General features: G+C 60.4%; 8 protein-coding genes across 8 annotated transcripts; 5 read left to right on the top strand and 3 right to left on the bottom strand.

Moving 5' to 3' along the window:
* Positions 1–3,280: 3,280 nt before the first annotated feature.
* On the top strand, positions 3,281–5,297 carry VTJ83DRAFT_940 (uncharacterized protein; the record flags this gene model as incomplete). The annotated part of the gene is made up of 2 exons (XM_071014639.1): positions 3,281–5,177; positions 5,269–5,297. 2 exons carry the CDS (start codon positions 3,281–3,283, stop codon positions 5,295–5,297), a joined length of 1,926 nt encoding a protein of 641 aa, XP_070870293.1.
* A 1,123-nt stretch (positions 5,298–6,420) lies between these two features.
* VTJ83DRAFT_939 (uncharacterized protein) lies at positions 6,421–9,681 on the top strand (the record flags this gene model as incomplete). The annotated part of the gene is made up of 1 exon (XM_071014637.1): positions 6,421–9,681. One exon carries the CDS (start codon positions 6,421–6,423, stop codon positions 9,679–9,681), a length of 3,261 nt encoding a protein of 1,086 aa, XP_070870292.1.
* Positions 9,682–10,753: 1,072 nt separating this feature from the next.
* Positions 10,754–12,618, bottom strand: VTJ83DRAFT_938 (uncharacterized protein; the record flags this gene model as incomplete). The annotated part of the gene is made up of 2 exons (XM_071014636.1): positions 10,754–10,871; positions 11,009–12,618. 2 exons carry the CDS (start codon positions 12,616–12,618, stop codon positions 10,754–10,756), a joined length of 1,728 nt encoding a protein of 575 aa, XP_070870291.1.
* Positions 12,619–17,806: 5,188 nt separating this feature from the next.
* VTJ83DRAFT_937 (uncharacterized protein) lies at positions 17,807–18,169 on the bottom strand (the record flags this gene model as incomplete). Its single annotated transcript, XM_071014635.1, has 2 exons — positions 17,807–18,050; positions 18,102–18,169. The coding sequence occupies 2 exons, from the start codon at positions 18,167–18,169 to the stop codon at positions 17,807–17,809; spliced, it is 312 nt and encodes a 103-aa protein (XP_070870290.1).
* Positions 18,170–19,619: 1,450 nt separating this feature from the next.
* VTJ83DRAFT_936 (uncharacterized protein) lies at positions 19,620–21,179 on the top strand (the record flags this gene model as incomplete). The annotated part of the gene is made up of 7 exons (XM_071014634.1): positions 19,620–19,683; positions 19,804–19,858; positions 19,929–20,075; positions 20,153–20,720; positions 20,816–20,844; positions 20,915–21,007; positions 21,083–21,179. The coding sequence occupies 7 exons, from the start codon at positions 19,620–19,622 to the stop codon at positions 21,177–21,179; spliced, it is 1,053 nt and encodes a 350-aa protein (XP_070870289.1).
* A 114-nt stretch (positions 21,180–21,293) lies between these two features.
* On the bottom strand, positions 21,294–21,803 carry VTJ83DRAFT_935 (uncharacterized protein; the record flags this gene model as incomplete). The annotated part of the gene is made up of 1 exon (XM_071014633.1): positions 21,294–21,803. One exon carries the CDS (start codon positions 21,801–21,803, stop codon positions 21,294–21,296), a length of 510 nt encoding a protein of 169 aa, XP_070870288.1.
* Positions 21,804–22,278: 475 nt separating this feature from the next.
* On the top strand, positions 22,279–23,014 carry VTJ83DRAFT_934 (uncharacterized protein; the record flags this gene model as incomplete). The annotated part of the gene is made up of 4 exons (XM_071014632.1): positions 22,279–22,342; positions 22,478–22,524; positions 22,596–22,682; positions 22,781–23,014. The coding sequence occupies 4 exons, from the start codon at positions 22,279–22,281 to the stop codon at positions 23,012–23,014; spliced, it is 432 nt and encodes a 143-aa protein (XP_070870287.1).
* Positions 23,015–24,356: 1,342 nt separating this feature from the next.
* On the top strand, positions 24,357–25,610 carry VTJ83DRAFT_933 (uncharacterized protein; the record flags this gene model as incomplete). The annotated part of the gene is made up of 1 exon (XM_071014631.1): positions 24,357–25,610. The coding sequence occupies one exon, from the start codon at positions 24,357–24,359 to the stop codon at positions 25,608–25,610; it is 1,254 nt and encodes a 417-aa protein (XP_070870286.1).
* Between the last annotated feature and the right edge of the window lie 573 nt (positions 25,611–26,183).

The following is a 26,183-nucleotide window of genomic DNA, read 5'->3' as shown; positions in this document are numbered from 1 at the left end:
GTTGATGCGTATCTTGAGCAGCTCGAGTAATAGTGCGTGTTTCCGGCACCCATGATTCTGGTTTGAAGCTGGCACGGGAACCTGTCAAAACAACACAAGCTTGTCGGACAAGCCGATGCCGCTCTGGCCTTTGGCTGCTGCTGGAACGCCAAACAAGCGGCAGTGTTTTGTGCATGAAAACAGCCCCTGAAGATCAACGTATGCGCTGCCGCACCAAAATTGAAGGTTCACAGCCCGCTGGGTGATCGCTGGAGTCGAATCGGCTCCACGTCGATCATGTAAGGCCGAGCTCTAAATCTATTCTCGGGTCAGAGAATTTGTCGTTTCCAGTGCATGGTGGGACGCTTCGTCTGATTTTCTTTTCTTTTCTAAACAGGCACGGAGGTGGCTTCGTTGTTGGACGCCCATTTCAGACCGTCGACGGCTTCCACCGTCCTGGACTCGCGACTACGTGTGAAGCTCATTGGCAACAGAGCCTTGGACATACGTATGTAGTTATACTGTAGCGATTTGTTTTTTCTGGCTTCTGGGATATCTTCTTCAGAAGATGTGAAGGTAATCAGCAGGTTTGAAAGCGATGCGGTGCGGTGCGGTGGATGTGAGGTGTGGTTCGGCATTGGAACCCGGGCATGGCACGCACAGCAAAGTACGAATACTGTAGCACGGAACGTTGGCGGACGGATCGGATCCCCGGCCTGAACCGCCGGGTCGGATCTTGTTGTTTTACGGGGGGCAAATGGCTTGTCTGAAGTTGATTGCCGCGAGCACGCCCATGATGTCGAGCCCCGGCGCCTCGCTCTCCGGGGTTTGTGCCGAGACGATCGAGCGTATCTTTCACCGCCGCCATCGCCGTCGATACCACCACCAGGTGGAAGGCCGGTACGTACATACACTAGTTGAGTGGTGTATGTGCGCTGCATACCATACCTCAGGTGCTTAGGCCGACAGGGCTGCTGAGGCGAACTTGGGGGGGCCTGGGGCTTTGTTGCCGACCCCCTGGCTTTTTAGCCCAGCGGACGGCCGGCCGGCCGAGCCGAGCTCGCCGGATACAGATCCAAGCCTCCAAGGCTGGTCGTTCCAGAAGGACTGATGTACATACTATGTACATATGTAAAGTCAGATAACGATAGGGCCGTCTACAAGCAGGGTGCCAGGGGCTGTTCTGTTACTCTTTTACGCGGAGAGCAGGGGAACTGTGTCAGAAGAAGGGCAGCGTTGCCTAGGTGAATGCAGCAGCAACGGCGTCTTCTTCCCGTCTTACTGAAGACCAGACTCAAGCTCGGCAACCCGGCGGAAATGGGGGACGTTGATTAGGGTTGGACTCCAAAAGAAAAAAAAAAAAAAAAAACCAGCTTGCAAGTCTTGGTCCATTCCCGTTCCCGTTCCCGTTCCCGTCCCCTTTCCAAAGCTCCGAGCTCCGTGTCAACACATGGAAAGCTGCGAAAACCGAGCGTCAACCCCCCCTTGTATCGGCTAGACTTGGGGGTTCCCCGGGAGGTGACTGCAAGCGGGGCGGGCGGTTGGTTTCCGGAAAGGGGGTAGAGCCGCCGGGGGCTCGGCCAGGCGAAACGCCTGCGGTGGACCCAGCTCCTTGACGAGACTTTCTCTCCGTCCACCTCACCTCCATCACCACCTACTAGTAGGTAGCCATGTACGCCCTTGGTTCCCAATCCATCCCAGACGTCGGGTGCCACGATGCACTTCGCGATCCGACCTCTACTTAGAGGCACGACAGGCATCGACCCAATGGGGGCCATCCCAGGCGGCCGGCTCGGCGAGTCCCAGCGGTTGAGGTGACTTGGCCAAAAAAAAAGGTTGCGGCTAGGTAGCTTGCTATAGGTTAGGAGGTACCTCGTTAGGTCCCTTAGGGGGAGGGGAGGCATGGAGGTGGGGCAGCCGAATGGAAGGTGGATGGAATCAGCCAGGACCGGCCCCACATTGGAATCCCCACGCTGGGGGACCCGTGGACCTCATCAGTCTCTTTTCGTTGGTCGGCACACCGCACGAGGGCGCACCCCTTCCCACCTGGAACCCCTGGCTCTTTGGCTCTCTGGCAAAGCCCTGCTCCTCTGTCCCCGTCCCCGTCCCCTTCCAGTCAACTTGTTCCTCGACACCAACCTCAACCTCCTCCTGTTCGCTCTCCCTCCTCTGCTCTTCCACTCCTTGGCTTCTCAGCGAGGACTTGGTCTTCTCCTTTTTTGTTCCTCTTTTCCCATCTTCCAGCAGCCGCCCGCCCGCCATCACCGGACCTCGTCAACCCCTCTTCTGCTGGTTCAGGCCGGTGCCAGTATTTCTCTCCCTCTCTCTCTGTCTTTTCGTTTGGCGACGGATTGTGAATATACTTGGCGTCTGCTTTGCGCGTGTGTCTTCAATGGGTAAGTTCATCCACTACCACAACCTCCTGCTCCTCCTCCTCCTCCTTCTTCTTCATTCTTCCTCTTTTCCTTTTTCTTCACATCGCCTCCCTCCTTCGCCTCCCGTTCTCCAGCTCCTCCTGCTCGTCCCTTGAGGGAAGGGGTTCGCTCCGAGGAGAACCTCAGCAAAAAGAAACACGGTGCGACCAGCGCGGGGCATGGCGGCCTTTGTGCGAGCCAGGTTGGATGGGGGTTTTTCCCCCTCCAACAACCACACCCAACCCGTCGGAGCTCGAACAAGGACTGGACACGCGGCCAGGCGTTGCTGCGGGTGTGATGCGGCCGGGATCCAGCAGAGACATCCAGTCAGGTGGCTCTCTGCAACCCACCGAATGCTGCCGCTCTTGACCCCGAGTCCACAGATGCCGGACGCCCGCTGCATGTCTGAACCGGCGATCGTTAGTGGTGGGGGTTTCGACAAATGTGTCCCCCGCCCCCTCCGAGCATCCATCAGCACCTGACCCAACCAGATCACCGTTTCGTTGGCAACCGCAGGGCTGAATTCTTTGATGGCTAACTCGGGCCTTGTCCTCTTCCAACCAGAACCTCGCGTCCTCTTGTGATCTTTCTCCCCCCCATCGCGATATTTCGATCCTCCTTTGAGGCCAGCCGGTTACTGCAGGAGCATCGAAGTACTCGCGCACAGCGTCTTCGACTTTCACTTCCGACAGCGACTTCGAGAGTCCTCGTACCCAACTGCATCTAATACAAACACACTCAGACTCACACACGCGACCCCCTCATAATCAAGATTTGCGGCAAGATCCCCGAGATCCCTCATCGGATTTTCCTCGCCCTCGTTCCACGAACCTCCGTTACCTCGCGCTGCACGCCACGAGACGCTCGTCCTTCGTTCCGCGAGAACGATGCTTGATAGGTCCAACATGATGAGCAACCGCAACAGCACCCCCGAGGGCAGCCTCTCGTCGCTGCGCCCTCCCTCCTCCCGCGCCATTGGCGCCAACAACAACCTGCGGGCCTCGGCTGACATGACGGCGCTCTCCGGACAGACGGGCGGCGCTGGCCGGATCCGCCCGTCGTCGGATATCTACGGCCAGCCGCAGGCTGGTCAGGGCCAGGGCAGCTCGGACCTGGACGCCCAGGACAAGCTCGCCCAGCAGTGGATCGCCGACATCGACCAGTACGAGACGACCCTTGAGGAGATGGCCGCCGCCACCCTCGACCAGGACTTCAAGGACGAGCTGAGCGCTATTGAGCAGTGGTTCCGGGTCCTGAGCGAGGCCGAGCGCACCGCCGCCCTGTACGCCCTGCTTCAGCAGACCACCCAGGTCCAGATCCGCTTCTTCATCCAGGTTCTGCAGCAGATGGGCAAGAACCACCCCATGTCGGGGGTTCTGTCGCCGGCCAACTTCGATAAGGATCCCATGTCGAACCGCCTGAGCGATGCCATGAACAAGCTGTCGGTGGACTCGGCCCGCAACTCACTCGCCCGACCTAGCCCTGGCGGAAACGTCAAGCGCCAGTCGGGCCTGGACTCGCAGACCATCAACGCCATGTTCCCCGACGCCGCCGCCGCCATCGCCACCGAGAAGGCCAAGTTCACCCAGCAGACGGGCAACCCACCCACCTCGGCTAGGAACAGCCTGGTGGACAATCGGGGTTCGCTCATGACGCCGAGCATCTCGGCGCCCAAGGAAGACCAGGCCTCCGCCGCCGCGGCTGCGGCTGCCGGCGCCAACGGTCAGAACCCGGCCTCGCCTTGGGGTCCGAACGATGCCAACCGGCCCAAGTCGTCGTCGTCGGGCCAGCCGCAGCCTCCCATGGGCCAGTTCGTGCAGCCGCCGCCGTCGACCAACGCGCTGCGTTCGCCGCGGCCGCAGATCACGAGCAACACCAACATCCAGTCGACGACGCTGACGACGGGCGGCGAGCAGCAGCTGGCCGACCTGCCCCTGCTGTCGCCATACACGGCGAGCGGCAATTGGGCCTCGATGGTCAACACGCCCATGGTGCCTACGTTCAACCAGGCGCAGAACACCAACGCGGACATGGTGGCCAACGCCACGGCCATGAAGCTTGCGGCGCTCTCGACGGTGAACAACCGGTTCGCGCTCGACGACGTGCGCAAGTATCGCCGCGTCCGCTCCGACGGCTCGCAGGGCCAGGGCCAGAACCCGCCCGTGCAGAACCCGCTGTCGCCGGGCGTGCCTCCCATCCCGGGCGCCATCACGGTCAGCGAGCACGGCGTGCCGCTCGGCCAGAACCCCATGGTGGCGGCCGCGCTCCAGCAGCAGCAGCAACAGCAGAGCCTGAGCTTCGCGGCGCACCGCTCTCGTCCTAATTCGCCGGGCATCGCCATGCAGGGCTACGCGGCCCCGACCCTGGCCTTCACGTCGCCGCAGAACAATGGTTTCCTCAGCGCCTACGACGCCGCCGCGGCCGCGCCGCTTATCAACAACGGACTGGCTCCGATCAACCTGGCGGCGTTCCCGCTAGGGCTGGGCGGGCATGGCCACCACGAGGGGTACCACTCGGACCACTCGGACATGGTGCGTGGCCGTTCGCCTCGGGGAGGCGGACGCCGCGGCACGAGCAAGCCGCCTGAGGATCCCACGGACCCGACGCTGCTGCAGGACATCCCCAGCTGGTTGAGGAGCCTGCGGCTGCACAAGTACACGGAGAACCTCAAGGACATGAAGTGGACGGAGCTGATTGAGCTGGATGATAAGCAGCTCGAGGAGAGAGGTGTGAATGCTCTAGGAGCGAGGAGGAAGATGCTCAAGGTGTTTGAGCAGGTCAAGGGTGAGTACTGCTAAGTGCCACATCTACCTTGCGGGGGGATGGTGACGATATGTTACGATGGAGAACCGGACGCTGACGGCTTGGCTTACAGAGGCGAAGCGCGAGGGCAAGCTGGGCTAGAAGCCTCTCGTGCTCCGTTCCCCGAGTGGGCAGAAACGCCGTTATCGGGATGCTTTTTAAACCGGGATGGGCGTTTCTCTGGTTTTCGAGGAGTCGGCGATATTGGAGGTTCTTGGGGGTGTTGCAAAAAGGGGGCCAGCGACAACGAGCCGGTTGATGGATGGATGATGATGCCGATGGTTTTTTGAGATGTTTCGTTTCTTTTCTTGTTTTGGTTGGCCAGTAGATGGCCGACTCTCTTCTTTTCTCTTGCATGTATTTTTCTGGAGCTTGGTATTCCCAATTCCCATTCATCCTCTCCATTCCCCAGCTGGGTTGTGCATATATCAGGCAGGATCTTGGGCAACCTGTGGTGGTTCTGGGATAGGGGAGAGGAGGTTGGGTTTTGGTGGTAATGTAGTGTAGTCAACCGGCACGGCGTGGATAATGAAAGCGAGTTTGTTGCTTTTTCTTGTTTTTTTCTTTTTTCTTTTTTTTTTTTTTTTTGCGACCACCATAGGTAAACCATGGACCACCACCACCCCATAACCCTATATGGCACCCTATGATGGCGACTCAGACTCATCCCTTTTGTTGTGGTGAATGAGTGAGTGCTTGTTGTTCTCGTTCTTCTTTTTCTGACATGAACGATGGTGATCTTGGCATCTCGCACTGTGGAACTTGCTCTTTTTGGCATGTTTTTCTTCCGAGACGGCCATGAGCTGCATCGCTTCATCCAAACCAACCTGATGTGCAAACGAAAAGCCCTCTCCAAAAAGCCCATCGTTCTCTTGGTTGTGGAAAAGTTACCCGATATCACAATATCATACGAACCTGCTCTCGAGTACACCGAGATGATGATTCACGGTGAGGAAAGGCTGAGTTGATCAACTCCCGGAGCCTCCGTCCATCATCACAGTGCACCGGATCTGGGAAGAGAAGAAGCGAGCTCCAGTCTTGGACGACGGTAAGAACTGCCTTTCTCTCTCTCTCTCTCTCTGATATCGCAGGTTGAAGGTTGAGAATGGCATTGACAAAATGATAGGAACTCACCTTGCTGGTCGAGGGCTTTCTCTCATCACATCCTCTTTCATCCACAACCCTACCAGGCCGCCGAGCTCTCTCGTCCGTCGCTGTTCCAAACATGAGCGGCATGGACATTGATGATCCGGCCATGTCTGGCTTCTCCCTGACTATGGTCGATCCCAGCCTGTATCGGGAAGATGCACCACCACCACCAGACATCACCATGGACGTCGACAACGACTACGACGACGAGGAAGACGCGGCCAGCGACATCTCGGCCGACTCGGACGCCCGCGAGCTCCGCGCCGAAGTCGAGCGCTTCGACCTCCAACAGGAAGCCTTCGTCGCCCGCCAGCGCGCCGAGGCGTTGGGCATCCCGTACCAACCGCCCTCGTCGTCCAGGGCGGGCGGCGCCGGCGGCAGCGGCCGCCGGCGGCTCAAGCCCAAGAAGTCCAGCGGCCCCCGAAAACCCGCCAAGCTCCCGCCCGAGATCCAGTTCCGCATGTCGCTCGCCAACGAGGCCTTCCAGCAGCAGGACTACGACAGGACGGTCGCCCACTTGTCCGAGATCATCCGCATCAACAGCGAGGTCTTCCCGGCCTGGATGTTGCTGTCCACGGTGCACGAGACGCTGGGGAACCGCGAGCAGGCCATCTGGTGCCGCATCTCGGCCGCCCACCTGACGCCGAGGGACGTGGCGCAGTGGATCTCGACGGCCGAGTACGCGCTCGAGTGCCTGGACGAGGTCGGCGACGAGGAGGAGGACGAGGGCGCCGCCGAGCGCAAGAAGGAGGTGCTGCAGCGGGCCTACGCCTGCTACACGCAGGCGCTCGAGACGGACCGGTCCAACATCGTGGCGAGGACGGGCAGGGCGGACGTCATCATGATGATGGGGAACGCCAGCAAGGCGCTGGTCGAGTATCAGAAGGCGCTCGGGTACAAGCCGTGGAACATCCGGACGGTGAGGAACATGGCCGACGTGGCGCTCGACGTCAAGGACCGGCGGAAGGGCGCCGAGATCGCGCGGGCGGCGTACCGCAGGCTGATCGACCACCTGCAGGAGGCGGGGACGTTCGAGGCCGAGGAGGGGCGGTTCGAGTGGTCCGACCTGCGCATCTACCTCGAGTTCTTCACCATCCTCGAGCAGTGGCGCGAGGCCGCCCGCGAGCTCAAGGACATCTCGCGCTGGCTGCTGGGCCGCCGCGCCGAGACGTACTGGGGCCGCTGGGAGGACGACGACCGCGAGTGGGACCTGCAGCACGACCGCCGCCTCGAGGTGCCCGAGTTCGAGCCCGCCCGGTTCCCGCCCGAGGCCTACGGCGCCGGGCTGCCCGCCGACCTGCGCGCCAAGCTGTACGTGTACCGGGCGCGTCTCGGCCTCGACCGCGAGGCGGACCTGCACCTGCGCCTGCTCGACCCGGCGCGCGAGCGCAACTTTGAGGACTTCCCGGACTGCCTCAAGGACATCGCCGTCGCGCTGCTGGACCGGGACAGGGCGGACGAGGCGGTGAGGTACCTTGACCTGTACCGCCACATCGCCGTCACCACGGGCGACGCGGTGCTCGACGCCGACTTTTCCGTCTGCCAGGGCCGCTATCACATGGCCCGCGGGGAAAAGGCGGCGGCCGAGGAGTGCTTCATCGCGGCCATCGAGGAGGACGAGGACCACATCGAGGCGCGCGTCCAGCTGGCCAACATGTACGAAGGGGAAGAGATGCAGGAAGGGCGGGAGGAGGCCTTCCTGCTGGTGCGCGAGGCCATGAGCCTCGAGGCCCGCCGCGGCCTCGTTGACGGCGCCGGCAGGCGCCGAGCCCACAAGCCGCGCGACGGCCCGCCCCGTCCGCGCCGGCCGAGGGACCCCAACCGGAAGGCGTACGTGCCCAAACGGCGGCTCATCAACGCCGAGAAGCGCCGGCAGCAGGAGCTGCAGCTGGCGGTCGTCGCGGCGGCCAACTTCCAGCGGCTGCGCGAGGTCCAGGACCGCGCGTTCGCGGGCGACCCGCAGGCCACGGCGCAGTGGATGCGGGCCGCCAAGGAGCTCGTCGACGACTTCCGCTCGCACAAGCAGTTCTACCCCTTCGAAAAGTACATCAAGTACCTCGGCTACGGCAGCAGCAGCGGGCCGCCCGAGGCGGTGCAGGGCGGGGCGGCCGTGCCGGCGAGGAACATGAAGCTCGCGGCCATGGAGGAGAGGTTACGGCAGGGCCTTGCCCCTCCCGCTGGCGCCGAGGGCGGTAGCGGTAGCAACAACAACAACAACAACAATGGCCAGGAAGGAGGCCCGATTCCCACCGTGGTGCGCGTGCCCGTCAAGTACCCGCCCGACCATCGGGGCATCGACTTTGACACCTGGCTCGACCTCTTCCTCAACTACGCCTTCGCGCTGGTGCGGGCGGGCCAGCACCGCGAGGCCTACGTCATCTGCCACGCGGCGAGGGACTCGATCGTGTGGACGGCACCCGAGCCGACGTTTCTGATCCACGTGGCGTGGGCCTCGTGCGCCGTCTACGCCGGCGACGAGGAGACGTGCGTGGCCATCGCGCGCTACTTTATGCGCGACTACATGCCGGGGACCGACTCGTACCGCATGTTTTCGGCCCTGTGCCGGGTCTGCCAGACCCCGGTGTCGTGGTACACGTCCGGGCCGGCGCAAAAGTTCATCCTGCGGCAGATCAAGACCATGGACAACATTGTCATGCGCAGCCAGCAGGAGGGGGGCGCCAACGCCATGGCTCCTCCCACCAACGCTGCCGCCGCGGGCCAGGAGAACGGTGGCAGCAAGAACAACAACGCCATCGCCCTTGACGTCGCCCTCCTCACCATCTACGGCCACATCCTCTTCACCACCACCTCCTACACCTACGCCCTGTCGTACTTTGCCCGCGCCGCCTCCCTCGACCCGGCCAACACCCTCATCAACCTCAGCACGGGCCTCGCGTACCTGCACTACGCCCTCAAGCGCCAGGCGGCCAACCGGCAGTACCTCCTGACGCAGGGCTTCGCGTTTCTCTTTCGCTATTACCACGACAGGCTGGAGGGGCCGCCGGAGGAGGAGAGTGCCGACGATGGCGATGCGGCAAGGAAACCGAGGCGAAAACGCAGGAGCACCGTGGCCCAGCGGCAAGAGGCGCACTTCAACATGGCCAGGGCGTACTCGCTCATCGGGCTGGGGAATCTGGCCGTCGAGTATTACAAGCGGGTGCTCGAGGAAGAGGAAGAGGAGGAGGAGGAGGAGGGGGAGGGGGAGGATGCGAAGCGGAGCATGGGCTCGGAGGACCTCAAGACCGAGGCGGCGTACAACATGCGCACGCTGTGCTACCTGCTTGGGGACGTGAAGGGGGCCAAGGCGTTGACGGAGAAGTGGTTGGTTTTGGAATAGCGACCATTCAGCAGATGGTAACCAGCGTAGGGCACCTAGGTGTACCTGATCCGATGTACGTAGAAAGTGAAGCCACACACCCAGACAAACACACACACACACACACATACATACACACATACACACGCTATCCACGGATCTTTCATTTTTGGTGGTCTGCTTATCCAAGCCTCCCTGTCCCCGCTTTGGACTAGCACCTCGAGGACGAATGGATGATGCATGCCCGTGGAAAACAAAGGACGCCAGAGAGCACCTCGCGCTCTCTTTCTTTGCCCAAGTCCACGCGCGGTCCCCGTAAGCTCGTGAAGCTCCTTCAGCCATCCATCCATCCGCCCATCCGGTCTGTCCCTTTTTCTTGCCTTGCCTTGCCTTGCCTTGCCTTGCCTTGCATTTTGCGTTGCCCGTGCCAACCCATCCTTTGCCGTACCTATCCCATGCGAACCCGGATTCATCCTCACGTTTCACAGCGTAATCAAACACTTCCCCAACACAACCGGTGGCGGGCGTGCACGGCGTCTGTCCCCGCGCGCGGCGTCTCTCCCTGCGCCTCTCTCCGCCTTGGATGAGTCTCTTTCTCTCACACAACACAAGACGGCCACAACAGCCAAAACAACCACGGCCGCGGCAGTAGCAACAGAAAGACACACGTCCCAAACGCCGGCCAAGCAGACCAACAACAACAACATCGTCATCATCATCATCAAGGGGGGAATCGTCCGTAAACGCCGTGTCCAACCAAGACCGAGAAATCCCTAAGGGGTGGGAAATAGAAAAAAAAAGATCCAACGGCCTCTGCGGAGGTGGGACAAGGATGAAGCGAAACGTAAAAAGAAAGGGGAGAAAGGTAGAATAATAATAACAAGGATAATAATAAAAGGACCAAAAAAATCAATGAGTCGAATGATAGTAAAAAAAAAAAAAAAAAAAAAAAAAAAAAAAAAAAAACGTCGGCCGAAATCAACCTTATGTTGGGGGAGTCGAGAAACACCCACGCACACCCCATACACCCACATCTCATGTGCGTGATGGATTTTTTTGCGGAGGAGCCAACGGACGATGACGGGGATTATCGTCAGCTCGTACCGCCCCTGCGCCTGCGGCCGCGGTTGGATCCGCCAGGTCGCTGCGAGAGGACTTCTCGTAAATCAGGATCGTCTTTGCCCTTTTCGGGGTGGTGGGCGCGGACATGTCTAAGGAGGAGAAGAGCGAGTTTCTCGGTTAGTCTTTCACCAGAAAAAAAAAAGGCCTCTCAGACGCTAAGGCCAAACGTGAGAATGACAAAACTGGGGGAGGAGGAGGAAGAGGAGGAGGGGTCCGGGATTATTACCTTTGCAAATTATCAGGCCGCGGATACTTATGATCCCTTTCGGGGCAGAAAGGGCAGACGTAGCCGGGCGACTCGTGGACGAGGCCGTGACGTATCATTTCGTTTTTTCGCTTGAAGCCCTTGCCGCCCTCGCCGCGGGGGCATCCCGGGACGGGGCAGTAGTGCGGCCTCTCCGAGGAGTGGACCTTGAGGTGCGAGTTGAGCAGGTACTGCGTGTGAAAGGGCGCCGCGCTGCACCCCAGAAAGGTGCACCGGTAGTTTCCCGCCGCCGAGTTGGCGATGCCGTCGAGGTTCATGCGGTCGAGGGCCGAGGCGGGCGGCGAGGCGCTGCTCGGGCGCACGCTCGAGGTTTCGGACGAGGTGCTGCCGAACTCGGGCGGCCTGCGGAGCCCGTTGGGAGGACGATGGTAGAACCCAGGGCTGGTGGCCGGGGAGGCGAGCGGGTGCCCCGGAGGGGGGCCGTCTCGATACGCGTCGGTCGATGGCATCGGCAGGGGCGGGGGCGGGGGCGAGCCCAGCTGAGACTGCAGGGACGGGAGACGGGCCATGGCCGGGGGCGGCGACGAGGCGGAGAAGGCCGGGTGCGAACCCCTCATGCCGCTGCACCCGGCAGCAGGGCCGTGTCCGGGCGGACGAATATCGATGTCGCCCAGGTGTTCGCGGATGGACGGCAGGGTCGTCTGGCCGCCGGCTGGCGGGCTGCCGCTGATGGGCGGCAGACCCTCGCCGCCGTGAGAGCCGGAGCGGAGGCTGGCGTTTGGGGACCTGGGATCGGCTCGGAAAGAGGACGGGGTGGCGGCCGGTTCCGGCGGGGAGCGGAAGCTGCGGGGGGTGTAAGGAGAAGGCGAAGGCATGGACGGCTGGGTCGGCGGCATCTGTCGCTCCGCCGCGAGAGGCTCGGGCCTCCTCGCGTGGAGGACGGCGATCGTGGGCGCTGGCGCCAGCCGCGGCCTGGCCGAGACGGCATGCTCCGCGGCTGGCGATGTCGGTCCGGGGTCCGGCCGGGCAGCCACGGCAGCGGTCGCGGCCGCCGCCGTATCGGACACCCTCACGGCGGCGAGTGCACCGGCGGCCAGGGATTTTAGAACCGAGTCGCCGATGCCGCCGCTGTCGTCGTCATCCTGGCGGGAGGTGGCGGCCATGCCGGTCGTGGTGGTGGTCGTGGTGGCGGGCTCCGACGTGTTGGGTTGAGCCGAGGCGTCGCGGGGCTCGTGGCCCGCTTCCCATTGCCCGTCGAGGGTTTCTGAGCACGAGTCCTCGCGCATGTCCGGGTCGACGTCGGGGCCTTCGTCTTCCGATGCCGAAGGTCCGAAGAAGGCGTCTTGCGCATGCCTGTGTCCGTCAAGATAGCTGATCAGCAGGACATCGCCCTGGCTCGGTCGGGGCCTCCTTCGGCGGGTGCCGCCCTTGCCGCCGCGGCGCGAGGCGGGCGAGCTGGACGAGGACGAGGACGAGGACGAGGGCGGGGGGCTCGGGGACGGCTGCAGGTTGGGACGCAAGGGCCGCAGCGGGGGAGAGGCCCCGGGGAAGGCTTCATCCGGGTCGTAGACGCTGGCGTCCACGGAGGATTGTCCGAAATTCACGGCAGCCGTTGCGGTCGTCACGGTCATCGCTTCGGCGCAGCTCGGTGCTCAGTCTCGCGGAGCCGTCTTGTGGGCATTAGCATGGCATGGGGAGCCGGGCCGTGGTGGGCAACAGGGTCGGCTGCGCAGTCCCGCTACCTCGGATGGATCCGGCCCGCCTCGCCTTTTCGCCTGGGACGCCACGGGGTATCGGTTCCCGTGTCGCGTTTTGCGCGTCCCGTCCAAGGCGCAGGGAGAGGGGGAGAGAGAAAGAGAGAGAGAGAGAGAGCGCTGTGCCCGTCTCCGGTGGGTCAGACGGAGGGTCGGGTCAGGTGGTCTGTAGCAGCTCCCGAGCACAACAGGTGGTCCAGGGCAATGGCGCAAAGGCGGGGAGGGCGCATATAAGAGCCGCAAGCCAGCCAGGAACCACGAAGCCGGGGGGTCTCAGACGGGATGTGTCTGTTAATAAAGAAAGTCGCGGCGACGCTGGGGCTGGAGCAAAGTTGAAGAGGAACGGAAGCGAACCCGTGACCGGCTGATTGGGCGCGGGGGTTTGTAAATTGCAAAAGGCAGCTCGGGAAGATGAGGGGAGGGGTGGCTGAGCGTCCTGTCGCAAGAATGTGCGGCTCAAGGTGCAACGGCTGGGGGGGGGGTTGGTTTCGGAACCAAGACGGCGGGAGAGCAGGGAGAGGGATCGTCCGTCACGGCGAAGGCACGGCTTGGGTACGCATCGGCGAGCTTCTTCTTCTTCTTCTTCTTCTTCTTCTATCTTGTCCAGGGGCGCAAGCGGCACGGCATCCAGTCTAGCGGCATGTAGTCCCTGGTCCCCGTATCGAGCGAGCGTACCGTGTAGGGACGTACGGTGTATGCTGTTGTCGCCAGCTCAATGACAACCACTTTTTCTGCCAAGAGCCGGATGGAAGAGGGAGTGTGTGGAGCGGATGTGGTGTGTGGTTGATTTTGGCGCTTGGATCGGCGTTGTTGTTTCGAAGAGAGGGGGGAGGGGAAGGGAAAAAACAAAGATGCGGCTCGTTCGACGACCAGGACCGTACCCCAACTGGGATAGGGCGGACAGGTCAAGAAAGTCAGCTGGCTGCGTGTGCGTGTGTGCGTGGTCTGGATCGGGACGGTAGCTTTGAGCCGCATCTGTGAAATGACACAGCATCAGCGAAGCAGCACAGGGATACATAAAGCAAATGGGCACCCGCCGCACCACCACCACCACCAACACCACCACCACCACCACCACGCCATTCCCGCCACCACGCCCCCCCCCCACCCACCCACCCACCCTCCTCCCCTTTCCCCCCCAAGAAACACCACCCACCCAACACCCCGGGGCCTGCTACTTACTGCGTATCATAGTACAGTAGAAAGGCAGCCTACACAGTACGAAAGGTTACTAGTAAGCAATCCGTCCAAGGCAGCCGACAGGGAGCAAAGCTGGCTGCCGCAAAGCCAAGCGCGAGCGCAAGGGACGGGAAAAGCTGGGGTGCAATGCGACGACGGATGGGTGGAGGCGGGTCGGGCGGTCGTGCTGGAGACTGACTGGCCGGGCGGGCGGCCTACTGCGGATGTGCTGTGTCCCGTAAGTCCCGTAAGTATACATAAGACCGAAACAAACCCACCCTAGGTACCTTCTGGGTTATCCAACGCGGGCGGTCCCAGCCATCCACAGCGGCGGTGGGTGGGGCTGTCCCAGAGTCCGGTTCCTGGCGACTGGCCACTGGCGACCTCCATGCGAGCCTCAAAGTGAATGCAGCAGTCGTGTGGTGTATCCGTCCGTACCTCAGGTAGGTAGCGTGGGTGCCGTGTACGCAGTACTGCGTAGGTGCCAGGTAGCTCCGTCAGGTAAGCTAAGGGAATGGTCGGTTTGCCGGGCCAGGATGACCCGGCTCGCCCCAATTCGCCCCAGCTCGCTCGCAGCCAGGCGGCTTGGGGAAGGGTCCGACGAAACAGATGGCGGTTGACCGAAATGACTGTTTATGCGGGAAAATGCCAGGCCTCCGAGACAAGGTGCGATGCGAGAACTGGAACGGAAGATGGAAGCGGTGCGCTATTACCGCAGCAGCTGCAGATGAGGCTCTCTGTGTTTTCGTTTCTTTTTTTTTTGTATATAGTTATCTTCCTTTCTTTTTTGTTTTTTCCTTTTTTTTTTTCTCTTTCAAAAAATGAAGGCTCGGATGGGCAGTGACACCCCCGGAGAAACATGGCCCATCGAATAAGGGAGCTTGTGTTGCGTCGCGTTGTATGGTTGTGTGGTGTGGTGCAGTGTGGTGCAGTGTTGTGTTGGGTGCTTTTGCTTTGCTTTGCTTTGCTTTGCTTTGCTTTGCTTTGCTTTGCTTTGCTTTGCTTTGCTTTGCTTGAGCGGATGGAGCCAGGCTGGAATGGATCCAGCCAGGCTGGCCGAATGAAGAGATGGGGACGGGGACAGCCGACTTTGCAAAAGCGAAACGCCGAAACAAAAATTGTGGATGACGGTCCGGGACTGGGGCCGGCATGTCTCGATGAAGGAGCAGGCCGCAAATGGTGAAAATGGCTCCAGGTTAGGTAGGTGCCTCCTGCGTACGCAGTATACTGTGTAGTAGGCTAGGCAGCTCTGGCGAATGGGAAATCCGGAAGCCTGTTGCGGACGGGAGGACTCAATGGGGAACTAGCGAGCGGCTCACCTGGTTTGAGGCCGCTGTCGATGCTTCCAGGTGGCTCCGCAAGGCTCTTCAGGGCGCCACCATCCTACAGACTGCGTATTGTTACACAATGGCTAGCACCAACCGTGGCCGCTTGTTGCCAACTGTCTCGCGCACCGCATGTCGGTCCGACAGAGCGCTCCCATCCATCCCACGCAACCACAAAGCAGTTTCTCGAACACCCGACGCCATGCAAACCACCTGACCCACGAAAACACACCAAGCAGCTCAGTTCGCCTACCGTAGGCTATATCACTACTTGTACGCTACCCACCTACCTACAATCCAGATATACGCCGAGCCGGATCACGATGGGGGAATCGCCAAAGCTTCCATCCCCGTTCCCGTTCCCGTTTCTGTTTCTGTTTCCGTGCCTGTTCCCGTTTCCATTTTCGTTTCCGTTGGTTCCCATCCCCATTCCTCCTGTCATTCCCTGGGGCCCCGTTGCCCCGTCCTGTTGCCATTCCCGCTGCAACGCTGGCCCAAACAGGTCCCATGCCCCATGACATGACGAAACCCAGCCCAACGTGCTGGTCGGGCAGCGGCCGCGTGCCGCAATGAAAGGATCCCGGCTTCTCCCATGCCGACTCATGGCCAAACCCGAGAACGAGCCTGCAACATGACCCGGTCACACCTGCACGGTCCTGCCTCTCGGCGGGGGTTGACGAAAAAAAAAAAATAACCAGAATAACCTGAGGCGGACGAGGCGACGGCTCAACCCTTCGATGCTTGACGTGATGGACATGGTCCCAACAGGGCTCGACACCCTATCCCGGATGCGCACCATCCTTCTGCTCTGTGTAAAAGCACCACCAAAGGTTCCAGACAAAGCCTCATTTCCTCTCGGTTGAACTCTCTCCCTCGCCAAATTTCCCGGGTTGTCTTACCCTGCAGGACGACCATGCAGAAGCCAAGAGCGCACTCAGCCTCATCGGTCGTTAGCTACCGCGGCTCAATCCGTCATCCTTGCCGAAGCCATGCCTCGCCAGGAAGAGATCAGCCGCCGCCGCCGCCTCCGCCGCGGGTGCTGGTCGGTGTTGGTGTCCTGCAAATCTCGCACTGCAAACCTCCTTCCCGCCAGGTGCGGGCTCGGTGGCCGAGGTATGGACATACTGTGTATGTATTACACCTGTACATGCCTACAGTAGAACTATTAGAGTATAATACTGCGTAGGCCTAGGTACGGTAGGTAGGTACCTACATATGGCGTAGGCGGTAGGAGAGTTCCTGTCAAGAGAGGGATCAGCAGCTCTTCCCCCTGTCCAGGAGGCCTCACGCAACCAAGCTTCTTCTCACCTTGGTCTGGGAGCCCGCACAAGTGCCAGACTCCCACGGTGGTGGTGGTGGTGGGGGGGGGGGGGGGGCCGCGGCGCGCGGCGCCCAGATTCACCTGCCACAATGGCATCATCATCATCATCATCATCGTCCTCCTCCTCCATCCTTTCTTCCATCCAGATGCCGACATCAGCGGAGAATCCTGAGACTCTTACACAGTACGCAGCCTGGCTTCCTTCCCACCTCATCACCACATTACCCATCGCCCTCTCTTTGTCGTCGTCGGAACGGTCGATTACGCTGTAACCGTCAACGTCAGCCGTCCCAGGATTTTGTCGTCCACGGGCATTCCAGCAAATCCATGGCCAGATGGTGGAAAGTTCCCCTTCCAGGCTCCCCCCCCCCCCTTTCCCCCCGCCCCCGGCCGTTCTCTCATGTCTCGGTGAGACCACGCGCCGGCCCCCTTCCCCCCTTCCCCTCCTCTCTTCCTTCTTCCCAGCTTTCCGCCGCGCAGGGTTTCTGCAACCCCCAACCCATCCCCCTGGCCACGCCTCAAGCCACCATCACAACGTTATCTCTGTGTTCCCCCCCTCCCCTGACGAGAACGGCAGGTCCCAGGTCCCTGTGGATGAAGTGGATGAAGCTGATCGTCATGGATGGGAAGCACGTGGACACTCTGTTTGCTGTTGGTGTTTGACGTTGTCCGTCGAACCCGACCTTCCCGTGTTTGGCCCCCGCCCTCGCCCCAAACCCATCGATCCTACCGCGAGGCGTCCCGAGCGTCCCGAGGTTCGAGTTTCAGCCGCGGGGAGGGGAGGGAAACAAAGGATACGCAGACGCTTTTGCGAAAGCATGGTGGGGGGTGTCCGTATGCACGTATGTACTGTGTACCTATGTATATATTTATGTGTCTACCCTTACATAGACGGGCAGTAGGCATGTATCCAGGATGTGACCGGGTTGCAGGATGAGGCTCATGCCTGACGGGACAACCCTCCCTCGAGCTTTGCCGGCTCGCGGCGGTGCGACTCGACCTCGACGTGCTGCGTAAGGGGCGCCGCGAAAGAACGGAGGCGCAGGCCGCAACATGACTCGTAAGCGCCGTGCAGCTCGGCAGTGTCTTGGGGAGGCAAAGAAAAGTAAACGACAAGGAACAAAAAAAAAGGCCCCTCAAGCGGCGTTGGTTGCTGCCTTGTACGAAGCACTGCCGGGTGACTGCCTGCCTACCTTGCTCGGACTTTCCAACCTGCCCTTACTATGTACAAGTACCTTCCCTAGGTACCTAACCTTATCCAAGGTACGTACCTACCTGCCTGGGCACTGTCACGTACTTGGTACCTCCTCGATTGAGCATGTCTACTATGCACCGGATGCGTTCCGTTGCATGAGCTCTTTTTCCAGGCTCCCCTTTTCGTTTCTTTAGGGGTTTCTCCTCTTCGCCTGCTCAACCTCAGGTTTCCACCTCCTGCTTCCCTGCACCCCGCAAAATGCAGAAAGCAAGGTTTTGTGTGTGTGCCGCTGAGCCAAGTTCAGTAATATGTCAAGAGAGAGTGGTCGCTAGGTACCTACCTAGGTGCTGCTCCCCTCCTGCGGGGGGATGGGCGTAGAGGCAGATCCCAAGAAACGTCGGGCTTCATCGATGCTTCGGTGGTGCCGTTCCGCGGGCCCCCGTGATGCCTTTCGTTCGATGCCCAACGGCCGAGAGGATCAGGTCTGTCCATAGGGCGTCCCGGCGTCCCGCTCGAGCTCCCTGCCGAACTCCCGCGCGAGGGCCATGAGCTCTGCGCCGGGGGGGGGGGGGGAAGGTGGCCGAGGGTATCCGGCGTGTCTCTGAGACGCCACGCCACGGGGCTGTCGTCGTTGCAAAAGCGTCGGTTTCTTCCTATGACGTCTGTCTGGCCGTGGGAGGGAGGAAAGGGGTGAGAAGAGGGGAGGGGGGTGGTGAGTTGCTGGACAGGACCTTAGGTACCTAGGAAGGTTGGGGAGGGTGCCGAACGCAATCAACCAATGTCCAATGGGTGTCCTAGGCACTTCGGCCCTCGTTTGCTTAGGTACAGTACAGCCTGAGGCAGGGAGGCATCACACCAGCTTTTTTTTCTGTTCGCTCGTCACTTGTTACACAAGACCATCGAGTTGCAAGACTTAAAGGCTCGATGGGCCTATTGTGTAAGTAGCTCAGCATCATGCAATGCCGGGCCTCGAGGGAAGTGGGGAGGCATGGCCAGTCGATGAACAAACCCCCATGATCAGTGAGAATCGCAACATGGTCGGACGAACGCCAAAGACCATTCTCTTGGAGGGAGACGATGCAAGTTTGGGTCTGCAAACGAGCCAGGCATGATGGCTCTGATTCGGAGTTCTGTGATGTTCGAAGAGTGTAGAGCACCAAGGCAAGGTCCAGCAGGTAGGCAGGTAGTCACCCTTCCACAGTGGAGCCGAGAGAAGCAGGACATAGGAAAGATAGATAGATCAAGAGGTTCATCATCCACTGCAACAACTGCAACAACGACCTTTTTTTTTTTTTTTTAAAAAAAAAAAAAAAAAAAAAAAAAGAGAGAGAGGGAGAGAGAGAGAGAGAGAGAGAAATCCAGCACTGCAAACCATCAACACGACCCTTTCGGAACCGTATCATGGCATACCGCGGCCAATCCGAACATCCAGCCCGCCTCAACCGGCCCGGGCCGGACCGTTCCAGTTTGCCTCGGTCGAGAGCGGGGATCTCCCCATCCTACTGGGTCTCGCGTTCCCGGAGGGGCTCCGGTCCCCGCATGCCGAACTGCAGCCAGGCAATGGAGGACTAGAAAGGGGGGGGTTATGAAGACGTCACATTACCTTACTCAACCCTCATTCCTATCATTCATCACCTTAGAGAGAGTGGCGATTCAGATCAACCCCCCCCTGAGAGATAGACGCTTGCTTGTTCTTTTCGACAGCACCCGGTCAGAAGCATCGTACTCCAGAGACGTTGTACATTATTCCACTTCAGGCCTTTGAGCATCATCGACACCCAGCGAGGTTGGATTGTTGGATCTCAGGCTCCCAGAGCATTCTTGTACGAAAACCATGTCTTCCGACCTTCCAGTCACCATGAAGGCCGTGGTCTTCCACGGACCCAAGAAGATCGCCGTCGAGGACCGGCCCGTGCCGCAACGCAAGTCCAACCTTCCCTCGAGCCCCAGGTGACCTACCGCCGAACGAGCGGAAGAAAACATGAAATCCATCCACGCCCTTGTGCTAACGCAACCGTGGCTTTTCTCTCCCTCATGCACAGTGCAAGACCCGACCGACATCATCGTCAAGGTCCAGTCCACGGCGCTGTGCGGCTCGTATGTGTCCTTGTCTTTTCTTGTTCGGTTCGGCTGTACAGCACGCTAACCCTCCCTGCCCGCCCACCAGAGAACTGCACGTCTACCGCGGCCACCAACCATCGCCGACGGGCTTCATCATGGGCCACGAGTTCGTCGGCACCGTGGTGCAAGCCGGCAGCGAGGTCAAGTCCGTGGCGTTGGGTGACAAGGTGGTGGCGCCCTTCACCGTTTCTTGGTGTGTGCCGCAATCCCCCCGATGTACCATGACCGCCATGAAACCATGCACGCAAGCTCGACTAACCCCTCGTATAGCAACACCTGCTTCTACTGCACCCACGGCTTCTCCTCCCGCTGCGCCCACGTCCGCCTCTTTGGCTGCAAGGCCCTCGACGGCGGCCAGGCCGAGTACGTCCGCATCCCCTTTGCCGACGGAACCGTCATCAAGGTCGACCCGGCCGCCATTTCGGACCGCGCGCTGGTCCTCATGGCCGACATCTTCCCGACGGGCTTCTTCGGCGCCAAGAACGCCTTCGCCCTGCTCCAGCCCCACCAGACGCCCGAGGAGGCCGTCGTGGTCGTGGTCGGGTGCGGGCCCGTCGGGCTGTGCGCCATCGTGGCCGCGTTGGAGCACAAGCCCAAGAAGCTGTTCGCCGTGGACAACGTGCCGTCGAGGCTGGAGCTGGCGAGGCAGCTCGGGGCGGAGCCCCTCGACTTCAGCGAAGGGACCGAGGCCATGCAGAAGCGGGTCAAGGAGGTGACGGAGGGGCGGGGCGCGGACGCGGTCATCGAGGTGGTCGGGCTGAGCCCGGCGCTGAGGACGGCGTTCGATTTGATCAGGCCGTTTGGGGTGATTAGCAGCATTGGCGTGCACAATGCCGAGGTGGGTTTGCGCCCCTCCCGCCCTTCTCCCTTCCCCCCAGAGATTGTGGGAGTAAGCGATGATTGCTGACGGTTTGGGGGGGGGTTGTCTTTCAGATCCCTTGGGATGGAAACGAGGCGTACGGGTAAGTCAAAGCCGCCGCGCACGCCCCCCTCTTGGGCCCGGAAGCAGAAGCCGTTGCTGACCCCTAACAGCAAGAACCTGAAGATCCAGATGGGTCGCTGCCCCGTGCGGTCTGTATTTCACGAGGCGCTGCCCGTGCTGGCCAAGAACCAGGATAAGTTCAAGTAAGATCCTTCACTCCTTTTTTTTTTTTCTCTGGACGTGCGCCGCGCTGGCGAGCCGTTGGCTGACCATGACAGCTTCATGTTCGACAAGATCCTGCCGCTGTCAGAGGCGGTGGAGGGATATGAGCTGTTTGACCAGCACAAGGTGCAGAAGGTCATCTTCAAGCCGTAGAGGGGCGAAAGAAGGGGATCGAGAGAGGCGCAAGACCGGGAAACCAGTAAATACCTTTGGGCGGCTTGTTGTACAAAAAGAAGAGCAAAATCCAAACAAAGAAGCAAAGCCGGCTCAATTCTGCCTCGGCTTCACCACGCCGTCAAAAATCCAATAGTACGTGACGGTCGAGTCGTCCTGGACCGTCGCCATGAGGATGCGCTTCCCGCGCTTGGGACCCCGCCAGAGCCTCCACGGCGCGTCCGAGCCCGGGCCCGGGTCTGCTCCGTCCGGCGCCTCGCCCCCGCGGCCGGGCGGGACGGCGTCGATGGCGTCAAAGACGTCGGCGAACTGGGCGGGCGACCACTTCTCCGACAGGTGCAGCGGCAGCACCCACTCGACCTCGGGCTCCTGCAGGATGGGCTCGCCGCGGGCCTTCTCGGCCTTGATGAGGTCGATCTGCTCGTCCGGGTGCACGTAGAGGCGCTTGGGAGGCAGGCCGTAGAGGAGCGGCCGCTTGATGAGGGGCGAGGCCCCGGGGGGCGGTGCGGAGAGGCGCTCGACCCATTTCCAGTCGTGCTGGTAGGCCAGGTTGTGGGAGACCACCTTGGCGAGGCTGTCGAGATGGTCCGGGTAGAACGCCATGGCAGGGCTTGGGGATGTCGGGTGGGTGGTGAGAGGGGTCGGGAGGGAAATGTGTGAGTGAGCGTGAGGGTCTTTTTTTTTTTCCTTTGCGAGCGTGCTCTTCGTTTTCTGACGATGAGATTTCAAGATGGGGGGTGGATCAAGACGAGCGGGTATGGTAACGTAACGATAGCCGAAGGGAACACACCTCATGAATCTTGGAGGGGGCGGACAGTGCACGTAATGAAAAATAGGTAATGTAACGTGGGGTAACATACCGTAACGAAATTGTTTGGCGTTCGGGGCTCCTCTAGAAGCATCTTCAGGCACTCACACCCTGAAGCTCAGGCTCATTCATTCATGTTCAGGTGAACAAGGCGACCCCCACCACCACCGCCATCCTCCTGCTCCTCCTCCTCATCAACCTACCGCTAACTCCCGTCCTTGGACCTAACAACAACCACCCTGATCCATCCAGCTCACGCTCGCCATCACCATGGGCTCCGTAATGCTTCCTCATCTGCCTTCGGGCTGGCACGTCGACCAGGCGATCCTCTCTGGTGAGTTGGCGCCCCTCCTCGTTTCCTAAGACCCCGAGCCCCGCATCGCCGCCCTGTTTCGCCGTGTCATTGCTCACAATGCCAAACCGCCACGAAAAGGCCGACGACCCGACGGCTAACCTTCTGCCAACACAGAGGAAGAACGCGTCGTCGTCATCCGCTTCGGCCGCGATCATGACCCGGTAAGCTCCCCTGGCATCCTTCTTCTCCCCGGCGCGGGTTCCCCTGGCAGACGGCTGATGCGGATTTCCAGGACTGCATGCGTCAGGATGAGACGCTGTTCAAGATCGCCGAGCGCGTCAAGAACTTTGCCGTCATCTACCTGTGCGATATCGATCAGGTGCGTATTTCCTGTCCCTGCCTCCCTGCCTCCCTGGCCCCCCCCCCCCCCCCCCCTGGCGCGGTGCGATGCGATGCGATGCTAACTCGCCACGCCAGGTCCCCGATTTCAACGCCATGTACGAGCTCTACGACCCGTGCTCCATCATGTTCTTCTTCCGCAACAAGCACATCATGTGCGATTTCGGCACGGGCAACAACAACAAGCTCAACTGGGTGCTCGAGGACAAGCAGGAGCTCATCGACATCATCGAGACGGTGTACCGCGGCGCCAAGAAGGGCCGCGGTCTCGTGGTCAGCCCCAAGGATTACAGCACCCGACATAAGTACTGAGCGCCCGATGACGGCTGGAGGAGCTCCAGGGGGGAAGGGGGGGAGGGGTTTTGGAAAGGTTGTGTGTTGAGATACCCTGTGAGAGGAGGGGAGAGGACATGTGAGCGTGCGTGCTGCTGCGAGATAGCTATGGCTAGCCGGCCGGTTCAGGTTACCAGCCAGGTACCTTCTCTAGATGGTCGGTGGTCAGTTTGCTTCACAAAAGATCATGTTACGTGGTCTGCAAAATCTAGCGGTTATCTTGTCCTCTTGTTTCCCGAATCCGGCCGCCGCAAGATCCTGCACAGGGTGACGCCCTCGTGGCCCCGTTCGTAACGAAGGGTTCAGGCTTGTTGATACCTTCCACAGAGCGAGTGACCTGGTTTGTTGTCTACACGTCGCTTGGGCTTGTTGCTGACGGCGAAAGGGTGATGACGATGTGATGGCCAGCAGGCCAACTCCATCACCTGGAAGTGCCCAGATAGGAAAGTTACCTAGTTGGTCCGTCTCTCCATCGAGACAATTGAACCGGGGGTCTGAAGAACTGAAGACGTAGACTGTCCAACGTCCGCATATCTCTCGACAATCCAAGTAAAGAAAAAAAAAGCATGCCCGGCTCAACATCTACACGGTATTATATTGTATATTGATCAGTCTCATCTCACTATGCGTTTGCGTGGTGCCATGTTCTATGTCAAGAGAGAGTAGAAACGTGAAGGTACCGTACCGGGCACTTGATGCAGAATGCAATCTGTGGCCCCAGATGGGAATACTTGGCGACGGGAGCACCTGTACCGTGGAGTACACTGCGGCGTAGACATAGCACCTACTGCGTAGGTAGTTACAGAACCTACGAGTGCCACACAGCGCCACCCCTGGTTGGCTGAGCGGCCCCCCTTGACACGTCATTGCCACCCAACCAACCCGAGAGAGGAAACACTCCCGTGCGCTGCGGCTGTGGCCACCCACCCACCAACAAGCGCCAACAGGGCTCGAAGTGCAACCTTGAAGATCGGCGGTGTCGTCACACCCTCCGTCATCTCCTGGCCGTTGCGGTTTTCCTGCGCCGCTCAACCTCCTTTCCGGAGCAAAAGCTGCAGAGGCGCATTTGTATTACCTGGAGATGGTTGTTGGTTCTTGTCCCTTCATAATGGGCGTTTAAGGTTCCGATTTTCTCATCTCTCAGCAATTGTACTTTTTTTCTTTTTTGAACCTACCCCTACTCCTTGGACGGCGTTTGGCGGCGTTGGACGGCTCGAAGCATCCCCCCCCCCCTTTTTTTTTTCGAACGCGACGTCAGCAGCAGCCCAAGTCCTTACGCCTCCTCCCTCTGGATCCTTTCGATTCGGCGGCATCTCGCCCCATGACCGAATCTCCGAGCCGCCCACAGACCGGGCGGAGCCGAACGTTTTCGGGCGCCTCGTCAACGCTCCGGCGACTGTCCAAGGACTTTGCCGGCTCCAGGCCGCCCGAGGGCTTGATGGCCGTGACAGGCGAGGTAGCGTCGTCGGTCTTTGCTCCACCGCGCACTCCGCTGGAGGGAAACGCACTTGCAACCATCGGGTCGCGACCGGACGGTGCTCGACAGCCCGCTGCCGCGGACCCCGAAAAGATGAAGCCATTGGCGGCTGGCGACGAGCCGCGGCGAGAATCTCAATCCATCGGGACCACCCAGGTCGTCTCCTCCTCCGACGAGGCCACCCTATCCGGGCGGCCGCCGCCGCCTTCCCGCACACCTACGCAAGCGTTTCCCAACGGTTACCACTTCCCGCCCAGGTACCCATGGCAGGAGACGGTGCGGCACGGCCTCAAGGCGTTCTGGGCCTTTTTCGTGACGCCCATGGGTTTCTTCTGGACCCTCTACGGGCTCAACGTCGTCGCCTGGGGCGGCATGCTCTTCCTGCTGCTCTGCAACGCGGCCCCGGCCATGTGCTACCCGACGTGCGACGATGTGAACTCGCCGCGGCGCAAATGGATCGAGTGGGACGCGCAGATCCTGACGGCGCTGTTTTGCGTCACGGCCTTTGGCCTGGCGCCCTGGCGCTTCCGCGACCTCTACTATCTCCTCCGGTACCGCGTCCGCGGCCAGCACGACGCCCTGCGCCGCCTCGCCGGCATCCACAACGGCTGGTTCCGCCTCGCCGGCACCCAGGACCTGCCGCCCGACGTCGGCCCCGACAACGTGGCCGACGCCTATCCCCCGGTGGATCCTGGCCTCGTGCCGATCCCGGAGAAGAACATGCCGCAGCCGCCGCTGACGGGAACCCGGGCGGCGCCCACGGCGGTGTGGAAGCTGGACCTGGTCATCTGGTCGATGGTGATGAACACGTTTGCGCAGTGCGCGCTGTGCGGCATCATGTGGGGCATGAACCGGCACAACCGCCCGAGCTGGGCGACGGGGTTCTTGGTGGCCATCGCCTGCATTATCGCCATGGTCGGCGGGCTTGTCACGTTCCTCGAGGGCCGCCGCGTCAAGAGCGTCGAGGGCGTGCCGTTGAGCGACCGCGACCGCGAAAAGCTGGCGCGCGATAAGGAGATGGGGATCCCGCACTACAACAACCTCAAGGACAAGAAGCCCAAAGAGAAGAAGGCGAAGGGGGAGAAGGAGGGGAAGTGACTTTTTTTTTTTTTGAAACATGTCATGATGAGGGAGACATAAAATATCCGAGATACGGTCCACAGGAGTTGAACATTTTGGAACGCTAATAATACTTACAAGAATACCCCCTTCCATCAAGATAGGTACTGGGACGTCAACCTAAAAAGGTCGCCTGCCTACCTACTATAGGTACCTAGGGATTATTATGCTGCCAGGGTTTGGGGTGAATGGCTGGCTATGGCTATTCTTATTAGAACGTTGAACATGCATCATTGGATTCTAGGGATTCGGCAAGTTTCATGCGTGGTTCTCACATGGTAGCTTTTTCTTCGCAACAGCAGAGTGTCATTGCCGCCACTACCACCACTACCACCACCACCATCATCATCATCATGATTACCTATCATCATCACCATGTATGTCCCTCCACCTAGGTCAGGTAACTAGCTAGACGCATGGATGCCCATTGACCTTCCGGTTCGATTCTTATCGTGTCATGCTGCAGTGGGCCCGCGGGGCTGGGGGGGCCCAGAGGGTTCTCATCTCCACCCGAGGCTCGCTTCGGTTGGCCAGAGAGCAGAGAGCCCTATC

Source organism: Remersonia thermophila, chromosome 1 (genome assembly GCF_042764415.1).
Source record: "Remersonia thermophila strain ATCC 22073 chromosome 1, whole genome shotgun sequence".
Lineage (NCBI taxonomy): Eukaryota > Fungi > Ascomycota > Sordariomycetes > Sordariales > Chaetomiaceae > Remersonia > Remersonia thermophila.
Note: the sequence above shows the minus strand (reverse complement) of the source record. Positions and strands in the feature narration are given on the sequence as shown.